This window comes from Lithobates pipiens, unplaced genomic scaffold, assembly GCF_037356315.1.
Source record: "Lithobates pipiens isolate NorthernLeopardFrog02 unplaced genomic scaffold, aLitPip1_a1.2 Scaffold_18, whole genome shotgun sequence".
In the NCBI taxonomy this organism is placed as follows: domain Eukaryota; kingdom Metazoa; phylum Chordata; class Amphibia; order Anura; family Ranidae; genus Lithobates; species Lithobates pipiens.
The window spans coordinates 649,606,708-649,628,104 of record NW_027507758.1 but is presented as its reverse complement, the minus strand read 5'-3'; the positions used below and the strand labels follow the sequence as shown (position 1 = coordinate 649,628,104).

At 48.7% G+C, this 21,397-nt stretch overlaps 1 protein-coding gene across 1 annotated transcript in view; it reads right to left on the bottom strand.

Annotated features, from left to right (window-relative positions):
* Positions 1 to 1,999: 1,999 nt before the first annotated feature.
* LOC143989331 (ALK tyrosine kinase receptor-like) overlaps positions 2,000 to 21,397 on the bottom strand; it is a 318,070-nt gene continuing 298,672 nt past the window's right edge. Inside the window, exon 24 of the mRNA XM_077489419.1 lies at positions 2,000 to 2,772. Coding sequence (XP_077345545.1) covers positions 2,089 to 2,772 — 684 coding nt within the window. The 3' untranslated portion in view covers positions 2,000 to 2,088. The remainder of the gene's footprint in view (positions 2,773 to 21,397) is intronic.

The following is a 21,397-nucleotide window of genomic DNA, read 5'->3' as shown; positions in this document are numbered from 1 at the left end:
CTTATCTGGGCCATCCAAAATTCTAAATGAAAATGAATCACATGTGCAGCATCATGGCAGTTGAAGACTAACCAGAGGCGAAGATGGCAGCTTCCTTGGCTGAAAACGAAGTTCTGAAAATGAAATTGACAGAATGGCAGTGTGGCCCTTAATGGCCTTCCATAAAAACCACCAATAGGAAGTATGTCGGTGGGGTGCAGCGGCAATAACACACACTAACAGTCCAAGTGGGGTGTAAAGAACTTGTATTGAAGTAATGCAAAGACAGTTTACAATAAACCCGGTGGGTAGACAGCCCAACCGGGAACACTCACGGGTCCCAACTGCGTGTAGACGGCAGGTTTTCGGCACCTGGTAGGAGGGGGCAGAATGCGACGGCCTGGCCGTCTCCTGACCAAGCGGGAAGAAGTCCAGAGAAGTTGAAAATGCTATGCTTTCCCCTCCTCGTTTGCAACCTTTCCCCATCGCAAGTTCTGTCCACTGTCGGATAGTTGACCTTGTCCCTATTCTACCCACTCACAAATGCGTGCCAATCCTGACAAGCCAGGGCTTTAAATAGGCCCTGTCTGACCCAAGATGGCTGCTAGAGTCACATGGGGCGGCAGCATCCTATTGGATAGCTTGCCCAGTAACCCAGGAAACCATAGAGGAAACGTCTTCCTCTTGACTTCCCCTCCAAATGAAATGCTGCTGCGGACGAGCGCCACCTGCAGTGGAGAAAGCAGACTGCACCTGCCTACAAAATATTTGGAGTTTTCTAACAGGGATATTAAAAAAAACTGACTTTTTATTTAAGCAATCTTTGTTTTACATGCAAAAAGAATTTCAGCTCTTATCAAAAAAATACCCAAGTAGAAGCTCTACGTGCAAGTCTGCTACCCAGCATTGTAGATGTGTTTGACTGGCTCGCACCTTGTTGGCATCTTTGGCACTGGCACCATTTAGCACTGGATTAAAGTGATTCTGAAGGGAAACTTTTTTTTACCAAAATGCATTCCCTGCATTAAAGCGGGAGGAGTCCGCCGGGAGACCGCGTTTTTTTTTTTTTTTTTTTAAAAGCCAGCAGCTACAAATACTGCAGCTGCTGACTTTTAAAATAGTGACACTTACCTGTCCAGCGCGCCCGCGATGTCGGCACCCGAAGCCGATCTCTCGATCGTCTCTCGGGTGCTGCCGCCGCCATCTTGGGTATGGGAATCAGGAGACTTTCGGCTTCATTTCCCGGTTCCCTACTGCGCATGCGCGAGTCGCGCTGCGCAATAAGGATGGACCCGCTGCCTCTGGGATCCGTGTGTTTCCCAGCAGGCAGCGGGGGACTTTCGGAAAGGGGCGTAATCTACGCCCCTTTCCGCAGAGAGCTATCCCGGAAGTGGGTGCAGATACCTGTACTGTACAGGTACCTGCACCCCCCTCCCCCCTGAAAGGTGCCAATTGTGGCGCCGGAGGGGGGGAGGGTTCCGATGAGCGGAAGGTCCACTTTAGGGTGGACCTCCGCTTTAAGGTATAAAAATGCCCCAGTCTGTCAGTCCCCACTTAGTCCAGCGCTGTGCCCATCTGCAGTGACTCTCTTCTCTCTGTATCAAGACAGGCAGCAGTGGGAGCCATTGGCCTTTGCTGCTGTCAATCAAATCCTGGGGTGGGGCTGAGCCATGTGTGTGTGTCTATGGACACACACAGCAGAGCTTGGGAGCGCACCCACACGTGTGCCCAGATAGGAAGCAGATACTTATGGTGGCACACAAGGAAGTGGAGGAGCCTAGAGCGCCGGCAGGGGACCCCAGAAGAGGGGGATCAGGGCCACTCTGTGCAATACTGTTGCACTCACCAGGTAAGTATAAACCTGTTTCTTATTTTAATTAAAAAAAAAAAGAAAAAGAAAAAGCCTTTACAACTCATTTCAAGAGAATTCTTGTCCCAGTTACATAAAGTCAAGAATAACCAACCAATACCACCTTGGCCTGTAGAGCGGACCCAGCTTCTAAAGGTTCAGAATTAAATGTTTGGCACAACTTGAAAAATATTTATTGGTATATTTTCCACCAGTATGGCGATCCTGCCAGTCCTCCCTATTGTCCATGGCTATGGGACTTAGACAGTCTCCTGGGTTATATTACTCTTGCTCCGAGGAATAACGTCTTTGTGTTTCGTGGGGCACAATGGCGCCACTGGTGTCTCTACGGGCAGGCCTTGTTGCTGATAGCCATAGTTGACTTTGCCGCAAGGAAAGTGGCGAAACCTGAACAGAGGCACTTCCTGAACGTTTGAAGTCAGTGTGGATGGCTGTAGTAATACGGAGGAGCCTGGGAGTCTACTGGCCGTTACCCTGGGGGCAGCAGGGCAGCCCCCCTCAACAACTGTGTTCTTGTTCTCAGGGACTGGTTTCTCGGTAGGAGAAATGGTTTTGTCCACCGCTTTCCCAGTAAACCACGAGCCGTACGTTGGATTCCAAAGATTTTTGAATTTGTTTCTGTTGTGAAGCTCATTTGACGGGTTAGCTTGAGCGAAGACCAAGCTGCCATGTCCTCCTTCCGAGACCGGCCTAGGTTCTGCCCGCCCTCTCGGTTCAGCGTGAACCTTGTTTTGGACTTTTCTAGCGGGTGGAATGGGAGGTGGGGAACGATGCTTGCATTTGTCTTCTTTCCCTGATTTTTCAGGGGTGGCCAGGAGTGGCGGGATCACATCGGGGTCTTCTGGTCTAGTTGGAACCTTTTCTTCTTCCTCCACCAAAGGTCCGTATTCCACAGGAAGGGGCGTGTTTATAACATCAGGGTCCTGCAGAAAAGAAAACAAATAATAGCGGTGAACAAATTCAACATTCGATCGTTTTAAGTACAGAGAGGTTTTTAAAATTGCGCTTGAACCCTACTTCTTTGACTGTCTGTTGTTGCGCGAATGTTTTCCAAGCCTCAACGCGATATCCCTGTACAATGACTCAATCTGATTCTGGCTACATGTCCTTGTGGACCTTCTCTTTCCCTGAGAGGCGGGGGGGGGGGGGGGGGATATGGGGGTCCACGTGACAGAGTTTTGTTCTGCTTCACCTAGTTTAGACTCCCCCCCCCCCTCACCTCTTTTCCTTTCTTCTCTGGCATCCTCCCGTGGAGCTGTCAGAGGGGCATTCAACCCAGTGTAATCAAGGGTCCTCCCTTCACCCCCTTCCCCCTATTCCTACCCTCCCCCAATTAACCCCCCCCCCCTTTTTTTGACATTTTTTATATATCCTTCTGTCTTCTTCTTTCTATGCTTAGTTATTCCTATTTGCATGAACTCGCAGTGAAGGTAGGTAGGCTTATTACACTCTGACCCCTGTGGTAGTTGGTACCACGTCGTGGAGATCCTATCAGGTGCTCCATCTCTTTTTTTTTTAAGGAATGAGGCTCCAGATATACAAAATCTCATGCAGCTGATCTGTCGTAACCAGTTACTGTTTGTCCCCCTACGACTGGTAGTGCCAGTCAGGCATGTACTGGCCATAGGGACTATAGGGAGTTTCCCGTTGGGCCGATGGCTCAGTGGGCCGCTTTCAGTGACAGCCAGAGGCATCGCTGGGGGCAGGGCTGGACTTACCATTGGGCTTGACTGGGCTCAAGCCCATGGGCCCCACTCAATAGGGGGCCCCGCAGGCCCCACCGAGATACATAGCCGAGTGTACTCGGCTCGGCTCTGCTCACAGTCATGCCCAGTCCCGCCCAATGATCGACATAACACAGGGACTGGGCGTGACTATGAGCCGAGCCGTGTACACTCGGCTACTCTCGACTCTGCTCGGGACTGCGAGAGGACCCTAAGCCACCGAGAGGACCCCAGAGCCGCCGAGAGGACCCGAGAGCCACCGAGAGGACCCGAGAGCCTCCGAGAGGACCCAAGAGCCGCCGAGAGGACCCGAGAGCCGCAGGACTCTGTATCTCAGCGGCGCCATTTTTAAACTTCAAAACTGCAATGACAAGGCTGAAAATGACAAGGCTGCAATGACACTGGACAAGGCTGCAGATGGACACTGATAAGGCTGTATTGATGGGAATTTAAATTTAAAAGTTTTTCTCCTTAAACTTCCCTCCTAAACTTGGGGTGCGTGTTATACTCCAGCGCGTGTTATACACCAATAAATACAATAATGTATAGAAGGTAGGACCCGAAAATGACTCAAGTCCAGGGGCCCCCACCACCCTAAGTCCTGCCCTGGCTGGGGGGGGGGACTTTGGGGCTATAGCCCCGAATCTGGGGCCCATAGCCCAGAGTCAGTCCAGGAGTCCCCAACCACAGGGTCCCGGCCCACTACCTGCCCTCTTTCTGGTGACCCAGATGTAAGGAGGGGCTCTCTGGGGAACCTGATGTAAGGGGAGCTCTTTAGGGGCTTTTTTGCCCAATTGCGTACAGTTTATATACTGTTTTTTGTGTGTTTGCCAAATTAAAGTGGGCCTGTCTAGATGAAGTCCAGGGCCAAATTTTTGTCCCAGTCCAGCCCTGGTGCCGGTTCACACCGGGGCAAAACGACTTGCAGCACGACTCACAGAGGCAATTCTGCACACGACTTCAGCAGCGGCTTGCAAAATGATTTCTGTATAGAACTCAATGCAAGTCGCCCCAAAAATGGTACAGGAACCTTTTTCTAAATCGGAGCGACTTGAGTCGCTCCTATTGGAACGGTTCCATAGTACAGAACGGAGCGCGACTTGTCAGGCGGCTAAGTCGCCTGACAAGTCGCCCCTGTGTGAACCGGGACGTAGGGTTCATTATCGACCTTGTGACTTGTTTATTTACTAAAGCTGGAGAGTTGCAGGCTCACTTCTGCACAGACACCAATCAGCTTTCAGGTTTTATTGCCAAAGCTTAAAGTGATTGTAAAGTCAGGTCCCACTTTGCTGCTCCTGGCCCCTCCCTCCTATCGAGTACCCCCCCCACCAGTCAGCAACTTCCTATGGGGGCACTGGAGCCGAGTCACAGCTCAGTGTGTCCATTCAGACATGGAGCCCCGCCCCTCTCTCCCCTGATTGGCTGCCTTTGATTGACAGCCGTGTGAGCCAATGGTGCGGCTGCTGTGTCTCAGCCAATCAGAAGGCGTGTCCCAGATGGCTTAGACATTCATGGACATCGCTGGAGAGAGAGGGGGCTCAGGTAAGTAATTGGGGGGAGGGGTGCTGGGGAGGCTGCTACACACAAAATGTTTTGTATCTTCTGCCTTTACAACTCCATTAATTGAACAAGCTGAGGTTAGAAGCTGATTGGTTTCTGTGCAGAAGTGAGCCTGATATTGTACTCTCCAGATTTAGTAAATAAACCTCTTTTTGTCTACATAAGGATTCCTGAGGACTTTCTGCACATGTTGTACACTGGAAATGTTCTCGTTCTTTGATAAAACATTTTTGGAAGAAAAATAAAAAAACGTGCTTCATGTGATTGGCCCATATCAACCATAATTAAAAAAAAAAAAGACTTCTACAATTCCCAGCTTAAGTTACCAACCTAATCAACCAAAGTGGGTGCGCTGTCCCTTTAACAATATAAAGGGACAGCGCACCCACTTTGGTTGATTAGGTTGGTAACTTAAGCTGGGAATTGTAGAAGTCTTTTTTTAAATATATATAACTACTCAATACTTCATCCAATCAAAAATGAAATGACAAATAAATGAAACAATTCATATATACTGTACACATTTCATAAAAAAATCACGTGCAAATGAAGACAAATTATTATAAAGCCCAATCCAAATAAAAGTTCATATAAAGTCATTACATTCCCAGTGATACATTGATCGTGTGCAATTCTTCAATTCTACAGCTTGTGCTCCAATTCACTCGCCCAGTGTGACTCCACCACCAACACTCACTTCTTACCAGTGCCATCTTAATTACTTTGCCCCTGTGTCCCCATCACAGTGCCTATATACTTTACATCAGGATGTCCCCATTACAGTGTCCCCGTACATTAGGTTCCCCATCACAGTGCCCCCATACATATGATGTCCCTATCACAGTGCCCCCATACATATGATGTCCCTATCACAGTGTCCCCATACATATGATGTTCCTATCACAGTGTCCCCATACATCAGGTTCCCCCATCACAGTGTCCCCATACATCAGGTTCCCCCATCACAGTGCCCCCATACATATGATGTCCCTATCACAGTGTCCCCATACATATGATGTCCCTATCACAGTGTCCCCATACATATGATGTCCCCATCACAGTGTCCCCATACAAATGATGCCCCTATCACAGTGTCCCCATACATATGATGTCCCTATCACAGTGTCCCCATACATATGATGTCCCTATCACAGTGTCCCCATACATCAGGTTCCCCCATCACAGTGTCCCCATACATCAGGTTCCCCCATCACAGTGCCCCCATACATATGATGTCCCTATCACAGTGTCCCCATACATCAGGTTCCCCCATCACAGTGCCCCCATACATCAGGTTCCCCCATCACAGTGTCCCCATACATCAGGTTCCCCCATCACAGTGCCCCCATACATCAGGTTCCCCCATCACAGTGTCCCCATACATATGGTATCCCTATCTCAGTGTCCCCATACATCAGGTTCCCCCATTACAGTGTCCCTTAACATTAGGTTTCCCCCATCACAGTGTCCCTTTTTTACCAGATTCCTCTATCACAGTTCCTATATATATCAAATGTTCCCTTACACCAGGTGTCCCCATACATATGGTCTCCCTATCACAGTGTCTCCATACATCAGGTTCCCCCATCACAGTGTCCCTAAACATCAGGTTCCTCTATCACAGTGTCCCTTTACACTAGGTTCAGGGGCGGACTGACCATTCGGGCACTCCAGCACTGCCCGAGGGCCCCATGCCACTAAGGGGCCCCATCAGGTTTGCCAGCCTCAATAAAACCAGGGACAGTATGTAAAAATCTGTGTATTTTTAAAAATCCCAGGATTACAGCTGCCCCGCCTCTCCAGTACCTTTGTGTGAATGTGTATACTGTGTGTGTATATTGTGTGTCTGTGTGTGTATACTGTATGTGTGTGTATACTGTTTGGCCACATAATCTCCTATTGCCTGGGGGCCTCATAACCTCCTATTGCCCAGGGGCCCGATAATCTTCTCCTATGTGTTCCCTTACATCAGGTGTCCCCACCACAGTGTCCCCATACATATGATGTCCCTATCACATTGTCCCTAAACATCAGGTTCCCCCATCACAGTGTTCCCATACATATGGTTTCCCTATCAGTGTCCCCATACATCAGGTTCCCCATCACAGTGTCCCTAAACATTAGGTTCCCCACATCAGTGTCCCCATACATATGGTGTCCCTATCACAGTATCCCCATTCATCAGGTTCCCCATTCCAGTGTCCCAAAAACATTTGGTTTCCCCATCAGTGTGTCCCTAAACATCAGGTTCCTCATCACAGTGCCCATTAACATCAGGTGTCCCCATCACAGTGTTTCCATACATCAAGTGTCCCCATATATCAGGTTCCCCCATCAGTGTGCCCCTAAACATCAGGTTCCCCCATCAGTGTGTCCCTAAACATCAGGTTCCCCCATCAGTGTGTCCCTAAATATCAGGTTCCCCCATCAGTGTGCCCCTAAACATCAGGTTCCCCCATCAGAGTGTCCCTAAACATCAGGTTTCCCCATCAGTGTGTCCCTTAACATCAGGTTCCCCAATCAGTGTCTCCCTAAACATCAGGTTCCCCCATCAGTGTGTCCCTAAACATCAGGTTCCTCAATCAGTGTGTCCCTAAACATCAGGTTCCCCCATCAGTGTGTCCCTAAACATCAGGTTCCCCCATCAGTGTGTCCCTTAACATCAGGTTCCCCAATCAGTGTCTCCCTAAACATCAGGTTCCCCCATCAGTGTGTCCCTAAACATCAGGTTCCCCCATCAGTGTGTCCCTAAACATCAGGTTCCTCAATCAGTGTGTCCCTAAACATCAGGTTCCCCCATCAGTGTCTCCCTAAACATCAAGTTTCCCCATCAGTGTCTCCCTAAACATAAGGTTCCCCCATCAGTGTGTCCCTAAACATCAGGTTCCCCCATCAGTGTGTCCCTAAACATCAGGTTTCCCCATCAGTGTGTCCCTAAACATCAGGTTCCCCAATCAGTGTGTCCCTAAACATCAGGTTCCCCAATCAGTGTGTCCCTAAACATCAGGTTTCCCCATCAGTGTGTCCCTAAACATCAGGTTCCCCCATCAGTGTGTCCCTAAACATCAGGTTCCCCCATCAGTGTGTCCCTAAACATCAGGTTCCCCCATCAGTGTGTCCCTAAACATCAGGTTCCCCCATCAGTGTCTCCCTAAACATCAGGTTCCCCCATCAGTGTGTCCCTAAACATCAGGTTCCCCCATCAGTGTGTCCCTAAACATCAGGTTCCCCAATCAGTGTGTCCCTAAACATCAGGTTCCCCAATCAGTGTCTCCCTAAACATCAGGTTCCTCATCACAGTGCCCATATACATCAGGTTCCCCCATCACAGTGTTTCCATACATCAAGTGTCCCCATACATCAGGTTCCCCCATCACAGAGCCCATATACATCAGGTTCCCCCATAACAATGTCCCCATACATCAGGTTCCCTCATCACAGTGTCCCTATATATCACGTTCCCCCATACATCAGGTTCACCCCATCACAATGCCCCCTTACATCAGAGTTGTGGCCCCCCTTCTCCGTTGTGTTCCCACCTGCAATTAAGCTAACTTCTCCTTCCTCTCTCACGCTGAGGCTAAGGTCAGTTCTCAATCTCAGCGCCAGCTCTCTTCCACCCCCTGCAGGAAGCAGAAGAAAGCTGGATCCTCTCTCCAGCAGAAGCCAACCACTGCTCCTTCTGGCAGGAGTGACATTGCAGTTACTCCTATCAAAGAGGAGCGGCCGAATTCCCAGTGCACCTCTCCAAACACATCGCCCTGGTCAGGGGCCCCCCATGCACCTGGGGCCCCTGGGCGGTGCCCAGTTGTGCCCATTCATTATGACGGCCCTGCAAGTCCTTACTGGAATTAATAACCTCCAGATCATAATGGGTTACACACAGCATGAGAAAAACACTCCTCAATCCTAGGAGCAATCTTTTGGCTCCACATCCCCAGTAGCTTGTCTCTCCTCTTGGTGGCGCTCACACTGGCTTTACACTTCGGCAGACAACAATCAAGGGGTACGTATCACACTCCAAAAAATAGGATTTTTTTCATCATATTTACCTGTAAAATCATTTTCTTTGAGTACATCATGGGACACAGAGTCAGGCTAATATTTATTACCTGCTGGGTTATACTTCATCTCCAGATGAATGGACACTGGTAGACCAAAGGTCTTTAGACAGGAAGCGATCCCCTATATAACCCCTCCCACACAGGAAGCACTTCAGTTTTGTAGCAGGCACTGAATCCTCAAAAAAGAGGGGCGGGATCTCTGTGTCCCATGATGTACTCAAAGAAAATAATTTTACAGGTAAATATGACGAAAAAATCCTATTTTCTTTTTCATACATCATGGGACCCAGAGTCAGGCTAATATTCATTACCTGCTGGGACGTCCCAGAGCAATAGCCTTGAGGGGAGGGAGATGCCCTGCCAAATAATAGCCATCAGACCTTATATGGCAGCCCGCAGTATACTGCGGCCGAAAGCCGAATCCTCGGTGTCAAGGTTATGCAATAGAGTTGGTCTGCTTACCTGTCTCCATGTGTTCATTTCTAGAGACCAGCCGACCCTCACCTGACTGCTTTAATAATCCATCCTCTGGCATGGCTCCACCCTAGTTCCTATCAGAGAGCTCTATATTAACCTGTGCACTGCAGGCCAACCCTGCTGATCAACCTTTGTGTGTTAGCTTCCTGTTACCTGCCGTGTGCTCTGCTGTTATTCCGTTACTGACTTTGGCGTGTCCTTGGCCATCCCTGTTTGCCTGTGATCCTGACCTTTTGGTGTGTCCCCGATTATTCCTGTCTGCTTGTGGCCCCGACCTTGGCTTTGTCCCTCACCATCCCTATCTTCCTGTTGCCTACTGTGGGTGCGAGCTGGGGGACCCTGGGGGTCACGACCTGGAGTCAGTTGCAGCCAAGTCCATCCTCACCACTCCAGGCTCTGGTGAACACCTGCTGGCTCTTAGACTCCGCTCCCCAGGGAATCTTACGTTCTAACCCCGGTGGGATCCATCTTGGTGTTCTGGCGGCCCTGCCTTCCTATCACCTTGACCTCTGTCAGCAGCAGTCTGCTGTAGGGTCCACAACCTTGCGGTGCACTCCTAATCCCTACGGTGTGCATCTGTCACCTGGTCTCGGGGTGACCTGACACTCGGCTGCTCGAACATCCACTTGATAAAATTTTGTGAACGTATGCACCAAAGACCCAGTAGCAGCTTTAAAAATCTGAGCCACAGTTACCTGATGGCGAAAAGCCCAGGAGGTTCCTACACCCCTGGTAGAATGAGCCCTCACCCTACAGGAGCTTTATGTTTCCGACCCTAGGCCTGAATGATCAATTGACGGACCCAATTGGCAATGGAAACCTTGGAAGTTGCCTGCCCCTTCTTGGGTCCTTTTGGTAAAAAAAAAAAAAAAAGAGTCTGATCCTCGGATCTCCACAGATCTAGACAAATAAACCTTGACTGACAACGTCCAATGAGTGCAGTCGTCTATCTTCCACCGAGCAAGGCTGAGAGAAAAAAGAAGGCAAAATAATAGGATTTTTTGCAAAACTTTGCGGCCAAAACAGACATCAGCCGATGCACTGACGTCTACCTTGTAGAATTTTGTAAAAGTGTGAAGAGACGACCAGGTCGCCACTTTACACACTTAAGCGACAGACGCTTGATGTCGGAAGGCCCAAGACGTTCCGATAGCCCTTGTGGAGTGGGCCGTGACCGGAAAGGGGGGCACCCGCCCCTTCAAGGCGTAGGCCTGTACTACAATCTGTCTGATCCACCTGGAAATGGTGGCCGACGAGACCGCCATACCTTTCTTCAGACCAGCCACCGAAACAAACAAGGAGTCTGACTTCCGGAAGGGAGCCGTAGCAGACAAATACACCATCAGAGCCCGAACCACGTCCAGGGAATGGAGGGCCACCTCCTTAGGATGTGTCGGCTTAGGACACAGAGATGGTAACACAATGTCTTCATTGATGTGAAACTCCAAAACCACCTTTGGCAGAAAAGAAAAGAAGGTTGCGGACGTAAAACCGCCTTATCCCTGTGGATAACCAGGTAGGGCGACTTGCAGGACAAGGCTGCCAGTTCCAAAACCCTCCTGGCCGATGTAATGGCCACCAGAAAGACCACTTTCTGGGAAAGAGTCAACAGAGGGATCTGTCTTATATTTTCAAATGGCGGTTTTTGCAGCGCCGATAACACCAGATTCAGATCCCACGGGGGTAACGGTGGACGCACCGGAGGAACTACATGTCGCACCCCTTGGACAAAAGTGCTCACTAGAGAGTGAGATGGCAGGGGTCACTGAAAAAAGAAAGCCAAAGCTGAAATTTGTCCTTTGATGGTGCTCAAAGCCAACTTCTGGTCTACTCCTTGCTGAAGAAACAGCAGGGCCCTGGATATAGAAAAAGAGCGCGGATGCCATACTTTCTCCTCCCACATGGAGATGTAGGCCTTCCAGGTACGATGATATATCTTCCGGGAAGAAGATTTCCATGCCCTCAGCATAGTTGGGATCACAGAGTCTGTTAAAACCAGCGATGGTAAAGCAGGATGAAGAATCGGACCTTGAGACACAAGGTCTTTTCGTAACGGCAGTCGCCAAGGAGCGTCTGCCACCAGGCGCACTAGGTCTGCGTACCAGGCCCCGCTGAGGCCAGTCTGGAGCAATCAGTATTACTGGGATCCCCTCGGCCTCCAGACATGGCAACAGTTTCAGTGGAGGAAAGGCAGAGATCAGCTGGTACTGATCCCATGGAGCTACCAGCGCACCTGACGCATCTGCCCATGGCTCTCTTGCGCTGGACATGAATCTCGGCACCTTCCAATTGAGACGGGAGGCCAGAAGATCCACGTCTGGTGTGCCCCACCGCAGGCACAGTAGCCTGAACACCTCCGGATGCAACACCCATTCTCCTGGGTCCAGCATCTGGCGACTTAGATAGTTTGCGGTGCAACAGTTTTGCCCACTCAGTTAATGTCTGTGACACAAGTGCGGATGCCAGTACTGGTCGCATGGTTGACCCCACAACCGTAAACAAGGAACGAGCCACTGCCTTGGCCTTCCTGTCCGTGAGGGGTCCTTGAATGCAGGAGTCCCCTCAACCGGGATCGTGGTTACTTTGTTTAACCTAGATACTGGGGGGTCCACGACCGGAGGAGCCGACCATTTTTTGAGAAGGCTGTCCTCAAAGGGGTAACGCACCGCCATGTATTTGGGGACCGAAAAGGTCACTTGCGGTCGACCCCATTCCTTGTAAATTAACTTATCAAAATAAGTCAGATACGGGAACACCTTAGGTGAACGGGCGGGCTTATGGGACCCAAAAGGGACCGCTACATCAGAAGAGGGATCCGCTGGCTCCTGATTCTTCAGGGTATTACGCACAGCTGTGATAAGTGCTCCAACAAGCGCTTTGTCGTGCACGGAACCGGACGGGGACTCATCCTCACTGTCCGATCGGTCCTGGTCAGCGTCATCTGAAATGACAGAGCAGGGGTCACCAGTCTCCGCAGGGCCCGAGTCTGCGTCAGAGCTCTCCCCAGAGAATGGCGGGGGGGGCAGGGGCCGCTTTTTAGCACCTTTGCGACTACGCACCGCCTCCATCTTGGCAACGAACGAATTGACAAAGCATCCAGAGGCACTGCACAATCTGCAGGTGAGCCGGTTGCAATTGCCTGGATTTCAGAAACACCAGTTTCTGAAGCCATGCTGACCCTACCCTGTCTGCCACCTGATGGGGACTTAGGACAGTGATGGTCCCACCCTCCTAACTTCTGCTGGCTGAGGGGCTCTTTCCCACAGGACTCATGACTGGTTCTGCGCTGTCCAGCTAGTAGTGCCTGTGTCCCTTGTCAGCTCCCAGGTGCATAGGAGATCACACTGTGTCATCCAGAGCTACTGCTTATGGCGCTGAAACCAATCCACAACGTGTTCAGGCTCCAAGAAAATCTCAGCCGAGCATCCAGTATAAAGGACATAAAACACAGGGAAAATGGCCGCTGGGCATCCAGTATAAAGGACAAAAACACAGGGAAAATGGCAGCCAAGCTACAGGAGAGCATGCTGCTCCTTGCCCTCACCTAAGATGGCTGCTGAACACTGTATACCATGAGGGACAGTGACAGAGAAAATGGCGGTGAACAGCGCTGCAGCGATCGACAGGTACAGTCACCAGACACCCCCCTGGGAGAGAAACACACACATCAGGGCACAGCCAGCCAGCTCAGTCCCCCCCAGATGAGAGCCCCCCCGGAGAGCCCAAGCATATGACACATACATCGCTCAGCACCCTCATGCAGCATCCCCCACAGGGAGGGAAGATAGGGACAGGGAGAGAAGAGAGGGTGGTGAGGGACCCCCAAATCGACCTCCCAGGGAATGCCCAGCTGCTCAGCCCCACCGAGGCAGGGAGAGCTGTACTTACCAGTCCTGCAAAGCTGGGAGACATTCCATCACAGACCCACTCTCCGATCAGTACGGGGTGGCTGTTGGCCCTTCACACTGTGACGCAGACATCAGTAGCCTGGTCATATGTGTGCCCCGGAGCATTAACGCTCACCGACCACCTCTGGAGCTGAGGTATGTCGTGGCCGACCCAGCGCGTAGCTCTGGTCTGCACACGCTCGCTGGCCAGGCTGGGGAGACTACAAGGATATGGGTATCCAGCCTGTCACCCAGCCGGCTGTTGATAGCAGATCACAGGATCTTTAGTCTTGTGCAAAATGCAAAGCTTCTGCAGAAAAAAACAACAGGGTTCCTAGGTCCTTCTCCTTCGATAGGCAAAATAAAACTGAGCCTGCATGGCAGGCTGGGGGGTTGTTATTTAAGGAACCGCCTCTTGGGCTGAACTAAAAGTTCTGTGTTTTTTCATAACATGTTATGCCTAGTCTTCTCCTAAAGACAACGTTGGCGTAACAACCCAATGGCTAAGAGAGGAGCTGTGTAAGTCGGTGAATATAAGAGAAAATGTCCTGATTTAAATGAAAGGCCGACACCACTTTTGGCAAAAAGGATGGAACGGGTCATAACACGACCCTGTCGTGCTGAAGGATCAAGTATGATTCCCTGCACGAAAGGGCCGACAACTCTGGAACCCTTCTATCCCAGGTGATGGCCATCAAGAAGGCTAGCTTGTGTGACAGCAAGTCTAATGGAATTTCCTTGATAGGTTCAAATGGTCGTTTCTGTAACACAGACAGCACCAAGTTCAAGTCCCAAGGACACATACAGTATCTCACAAAAGTAAGTACATCCCTCATATTTTTGTAAATATTTTATTATATCTTTTCATGTGACAACACTGAAGAAATTACACTTGTCTACAATGTAAAGTAGTGCATAGGAGCAATGTAATAGGAGTGTACAGCTTGTATAACAGTGTACATTTGCTGTCCCCTCAAAATAACTCAACACACAGCCATTAATGTCTAAACTGCTGGCAACAAAAGTGAGTACACCCCTATGTGAAAATGTCCAAATTGGGTCCAATTAGCCATTTTCCCTCCCATAGGGAATAGGGCACTGCCTTGAAAGAGGATACCATCCTCCATAGAAGACTCATACAGAGCCGAATGGAGGGTTGACTGGTGCCCTTTATCTGATAGTTACATAAAGACACCAGTCCATCCAGTTCAACCTGAGTGAGTGTCTACAATTGTCCCTATCCCTGTACATCGCACACTCACATTGGTCCCTTCCCTCAAGGAGCTCACAATCCATGGTCCCCATTCATATACTAGGGCCAATTTGGGACAGAAGCCAATTAACCTACCTGCATGTCTTTGGAGTGTGGGAGGAAACCAGAGTACCCGGAGGAAACCCACGCAGGCACAGGGAGAACATGCAAACTCCAGGCTGGTAGTGTTGTAGGTTGGGATTCAAACCAGTGACCCTTTTTACTGCTAGGCGAGAGTGCTAACCACTACACCACTGTGCCGCCCTTCAGGGCACAGATCCTTACAGGTGGCAAGAATACTCTTGCTTGAACCGTATCTAGGATCAGACCTAAAGACTTGAGATTTTGATCTGGTTTCAAGGCTGATTTTGCGGTATTTATGATCCAGCCTAAGCTTTTCAAATACCACACTGTGCATATTATGCTCTGTTCTAAAGCCTGTAATGAGTGATTTCTGAGCAGGAGGTCATCCAGATACCCGAGCTCTAGGATCCCTTGGGCCCTTAAAAGACTCAATACTGGTGCTAAGACCTTGGTGAACACCCAGGGAGCTGTAGCAAGCCTGAAGGGTAGAGCCGCAAACTGAAAATGGCTCCTTGATGCACTAGATGATGTAGTGCCTGAAGCAATACGTTTCTTTTTGGAGGATCCGAGGGAACATTGTATCTTAAAAACCTCAGAGGGGGAACCCCCCGCAACTCCAGCTTGTAACCGAGAGATATAATTGAGGTGACACACCTGTCCTGAATTATTGTTCTCCAAATGTCCGCAAAATGCAGCAGCCTTCCACCCCATCCCTTCCTGTCCCCTCAAAAGGAGGTCTTGGTGCTGAATTTAGAACAATTTTGGACCCAGGGCTTGGCCCTAGCGCCCTGTTGGTGGTGGAACCACCTTGATGCTGAGACATTTGAGGAAGCAGTCCCTGAGGTTTTAAACAAGGGACGCCTGGTGCTTTTCTTTACAGAAAGTAGAGAACTCTTTCCTCCAGGAATCTTTTGGATATACTCGTCCAAATGATCACCAAATAAATCTTCCTCATGAAAAGGGAAACCTGGCAATAACTTTTTACAAGGAAGCTCGGCTGACCAGTTTTCAAGCCACAAGAGTCTGCCCATACGTACTGACGAGAGAGCCAAACGAGAAACCTGCTGTATTGAATCCTAAGGCGTCAATAGCAAAATGCAGCACTCGAGGAATATCTGTCTTATTTTCAGGCAGATCATCCTTCTGGTTAGGTTTATCAGGCCCAGGACCGTTTTTAAGGCAGGGCAAAAGGGGCAGCTGCCCTGGGCACCATCATTTTAGTGGGGCCCAAAGCAGCTGCCTCATACTTGCCAACTATCCCAGTTTAAATTCCCTTATTCCTTGAAGTTTTAGTCTCGTGCTGTGTCCTGATATCTCAGTGTAAACTTCTGCTGCTGCTGCCCAGCTTTGCCCTATTGCCATGTACAGATGAATTACCTGCAGACCCTGTGTTTACATGTAACTAACCTGCATTGATATGTAAAAAGTAGCTGCAATAATATGTAAATAGTCATGTACCTCGGCATTGATATGTAAATAGAGGCGGCATTCATATGTATATCGTGTCCCCCTGAGGTCACATCTACCATTACGTCTGCTGAATGCTGCCCACTGGGGTGGTAAAGGGGCATGCTTGAAAGTCCTGCCTACAACTGTGGTCATTAAGTCTAACATCAGCCTGTTTTACAAAGGCAGGCAGTGAGGAGATGATGTGCTGTAACCTTTAGCAACCAATCAGTGAGCAGTAATGCTGTGCAGTAACCAATTAGTGAGTGGTATAGATGTTCAGTAACCTCTAGCAATCAATCAGTGAGCAGTATTGATGTACAGTAATCTCTAGCAACCAATCAACAAGCAGAAGTCATGTGCTGTAACCTCTAGAAAATAACAGTGAGCCATAATGTGTGCTGTAACCTCTAGCAGCCAGCCAGTGAGCGGTAATGATACAATGTAACCTCTGGCAACCAATCGCAAACGCTGCCTGATCTAATTCAGTAAACTGAATTTGAGTCTAGCTGCTATTTATTGTATGTAAGCATGTGGAGAGCGAAATTGCGTGGAAGAGGGGGCCCAAGAAAATGTTTGCCCAGGGTCCAGTCAGTATTAAAGACGGCCCTGATCAGGCCGTCTGACCTGATCTTTTACGGACTGGCAGATTCCAATTGCTTAGATTGCCCGGAAGCCTCTGGTCCTTCAGGGGATACAACACTAGGGATACGACTAGGTTCATCAGGAACTACTGACAACATTGGTGTGTCCTTCCCTGTAGTGTTAGTCCTGCTCCTCTTTTTTTTAAAGACATTTACCAGCCACAAAAAGAGAGTATTTGGGTGTAGTATTAAAACACCTCAGAAGGGAGATCCTTTAATAGGGCTCACCAAGCCCCTATATAACAATCCTGCTAAGCACCTTTAGCCTGCCAAGCAACACTTGGTGACTCACGTGACCCGGGTAAGGAAAAAGTGTCTGTTCAGAGCCTGCTCTGTGTCCCACAGCTGCCTTCTGGAAGCACCGCATGCTTGGCCTACACAGCTTAAATAAGCTGGGTGTGCTCCGAATGTTGGGTGCGTGCCCACTTGCGTGGTCCTGGCGAATGGGCGTGGCTGTATTCGCATATGCCGCAAATCCTTGTGCACCCAGATAAAGGCTACTGCGCATGTGCGGTGAAGCCGTGTGCGACATGGCCGCCAAACAAACTGCTAAGTCCAGCGGCGCTTTTGCGAATTCACGTGGACACTGGCTGACATACAAACTGCTAAGTCCAGCGGCGCTTTTGCAAATGCACATGCGCCCTGGTCGCCAGACAACTGATAAGCACAACGGCACTCTTGCGAACGCTCGTACGCCCTGGTGAACCAAGGCTAAATGGCGCACCGTCGTGCGTCATCATACAGGTAAAATCAGCCAGACACAGGCAAAAAAAGGTACAATTTGCAAACACCCATAGCTAGCCCAAAACTCCCCCTTATGGTCACCTCACACAGGTGTCCAGGCTCTAGCTAGCTAGACTGATTGTTACAATCACTCCCACACACCCCACAATAATAAGTAAAGGGGTTCCACTCACCCGTCCAGGCGCAGGGCAGCTTAGAAACTAAGAGCCCAAACTTCACCCATCACGGCGGGTTCCTGTTACTTGAGGACCTTCAAGGACTGGACACCCTTTTCATGTTTAGCATCCACTCCCTTGGACCTGTACAGCACCCTGCAGGAATTCCTTAGAACTGTGGTGTCCAGGATTCCACTTTGCAGGGTCCAGCGCCTGGAGGCCGCATTACAGGCAAATCCTTGCAGGATCTTGAGTATTATTTGCCAGGCTCGGGTACCATTTATCTAAGCATATAAAGCCTGTGTCAAATGGATCAGATCGGTCAATCGCTTGATTCATTTAACAACCGTTTGTGGGACTAGAGACCTGGAGCTCAGAGAGCTCAAACAAACCACGCCATCCACCTTGCAGACACTGGTAAAAAACTGAAGTGCTTCCTGTGTGGGAGGGGTTATATAGGGGATCACTTCCTGTCAAAAGACCTTTGGTTTACCAGTGTCCATTCACCTGTAGATAGAATATAACCCAGCAGATAATGAATATTAGCCTGACTCTGTGTCCCATGATGTATGAAAAAGAAAATAAATGAAATTCTCCATTGCCCAGTATCGTTTAACATGTGTGTGATTTATTCTTACTAACAGTAACTCAGGCAGAATGTTAAAATTGGTCACCCGCACATAGCATTGCAGACCGAACATGCAGCATGTGCGTGATGACGTCACAAACCAACCCCCGCCCCATGCGTTTCGTGATAGGTCACATCTTCAGGGAACAGGTTACCAACCTATCTCATAGCTTTCTCATTCTTTCCCCCCACAATCCCCATTCACTAGAATTGCAAGTGTTCTACTTTATCATCTCACGGACTCAGACTGACTCCCCCCCCCCGTTCCCCGGAGCTGAATAAGGGGCGCATTAGACAGCTCTCCAGCCCCAGAACCCTTTATCGCTGTCTATTTTAACTACACGTCTGAGGCCAGTTTATTTATCAAACGTCTGAATGAGGAAACTGCAAGAAGTAACGCTCGAAATAATGAGGCGATGTCAGCGCGGAGCGCACAAAGACGAACTACGGGGCCGGACTTTGCATCAATCACAACTATTTATTAATAATTCCGATTTATTTTCCCTGGAAGCGTCCAGCTTCTGCAAATCATAATATTAGTGAATTTGACAAACTGTTTGCTGCACAGTAATCGCTCTCTCTCCTTTATGCGGGTATTTAATTTTCTGATAAGCGCACACAATTTTTAGGCAGCAGATATTTCTTTGTATTATTGACTGGCCTGGCGTTAAGACTTTTCCTGCAGGGAGTAGGAAAGCGAATGATAAAATGTAACCACTCAGTGACCGGGCCTGGAAGCAGCAAACTGAAGATTCTTCATTTTATTGCATTTTATTACTCTGACAATGGCGAGGCGAGTGCGCTGGGGTACTATGGATATTGTACTGTTCTGTGAAGTGAACCTATAAATTCATTAACTGAGGGGTTGGCTTTTTTTTTATTTTACAGAGACATATAAACAGAGCATACGCTTGCAATAAGGGTGCATGTTCGGGATTTGAGGAAACACATGGAGGCAAAGAAGGAAGCACTGGGAATACTGCATGAAATGAATATGCTCTTTCAGTTGTTTTTGGGTTTTCTTCCAGGAGCTCCTATTTCCTCCCACCGCCCAAAACTGGGGCCTAGTCTGTGCAGCTTGACTGATTTCAGCTTCTGTATACTGTGTCTATAAGGGGGACCCCCAAGCTACCTTGAAGATTGCTGCCAAGATCTTGGTGGTATTCTGCTCATTCAATGCACATGCACCCGTCCTTGTGGGACACTTTGGTAGACTCTTAAATGACCTCCATATCACATTCCTGCTATTAAGGTTACTGCTCTAGTAAGGTTCCAAAACGACCTCCATGTCATATACCTCCTAGCGATTGTTACTGTTCCAGTAGATTTTTAAATGACCTCCATGTCCCTTCCCAGCTTGCGATGCTTTAGCTTCAGTAGACTCCTAAATGACCTCATGTCACATTCCTCCCAATGATGCTACTGCTGCTATAGTTGATTTCTAAATGACCTCCATGTAACTTCCCTCCCTATGAAGTGACTACTCTAGTAGACTCCGAAATTATCTCCATGTCACATTCCTTCTAGTCATGTTACTGCTCTAGTAGACCCATAAATGACCACTATGTGATATTCCAACTACAGTAGTGAAGCAACTGTTCCAGTAGACTCCTAAATGACCTCCATGCCCCATCCCTCTTAAGCCCCATACACACTATCAGATTGTCTGCTGAGTTTTTCCTTCAGATTTACCAAAACCATGTAGTGCAAGGGCCTGCCTGATTGCATACACATTGAAACTCATAAGGTTTAACCTCATATTATATGGTTTTGGTAAATCTGAAGGAAAAACTCAGCAGACAATCTGATAGTGTGTACGGGGCTTTAGTGATGCTTTTACTCAAATTGAATCCTAAAAGACCTCCATGTCACTGCCCTTCCAGTGATGTTACTTCTCCAGTAGACTCCTAAATGACCTCCATGTTCCTTCCCGCTTAGTGATGCTTTTACTCAAAAGGAATCCAAAAAGACCTCCATGTCACTGCCCTCCCAGTGTTGTTATATCTTCTGTAGACTCCTAAATGACCTCCATGTTCCTTCCTTCTTAGTGATGCTTTTACTCAAATTGAATCCTAAAAGACCTCCATGTCACTGCCCTCCCAGTGATGTTACTTCTTCAGTAGACTCCTAAATGACCTCCATGTTCCTTCTCGCTTAGTGATGCTTTTACTTCAATTGAATCCTAAAAGACCTCCATGTCACTGCCCTCCCAGAGATGCTACATCTTCTGTAGACTCCTAAATGACCTCCATGTTCCTTCCTTCTTAGTGATGCTTTTACTCAAATTGAATCCTAAAAAACCTCCATGTCACTGCCCTCCCAGTGAGGTTGCATCTTCAGTAGACTCCTAAATGACCTCATGTCACATTCCTCCCAATGATGCTACTGCTATAGTTGATTTCTAAATGACCTCCATGTAACTTCCCTTTCTATGAAGTGACTACTCTAGTAGACTCCGAAATTATCTCCATGTCACATTCCTTCTAGTCATGTTACTGCTCTAGTAGACCCATAAATGACCACTATGTGATATTCCAACTACCGTAGTGAAGCAACTGTTCCAGTAGACTCCTAAATGACCTCCATGCCCCTTCCTTCTTAGTGATGCTTTTACTCAAATTGAACCCTAAAAAACCTCCATGTCACTGCCCTCCCAGTGATGTTACTTCTTCAGTAGACTCCTAAATGACCTCCATGTTCCTTCTCGCTTAGTGATGCTTTTACTCAAATTGAATCCTAAAAGACCTCCATGTCACATTTCTCCTAGTGATGTTATTTATCCAGTAGACTCTTAAATGACCTCCAGGTCACTTCCCTCCTAGTAATACTACAGCTAAAGTAGATTTCCAAAAGACCTTCATGTCACATTTCTTCTAGTAATGG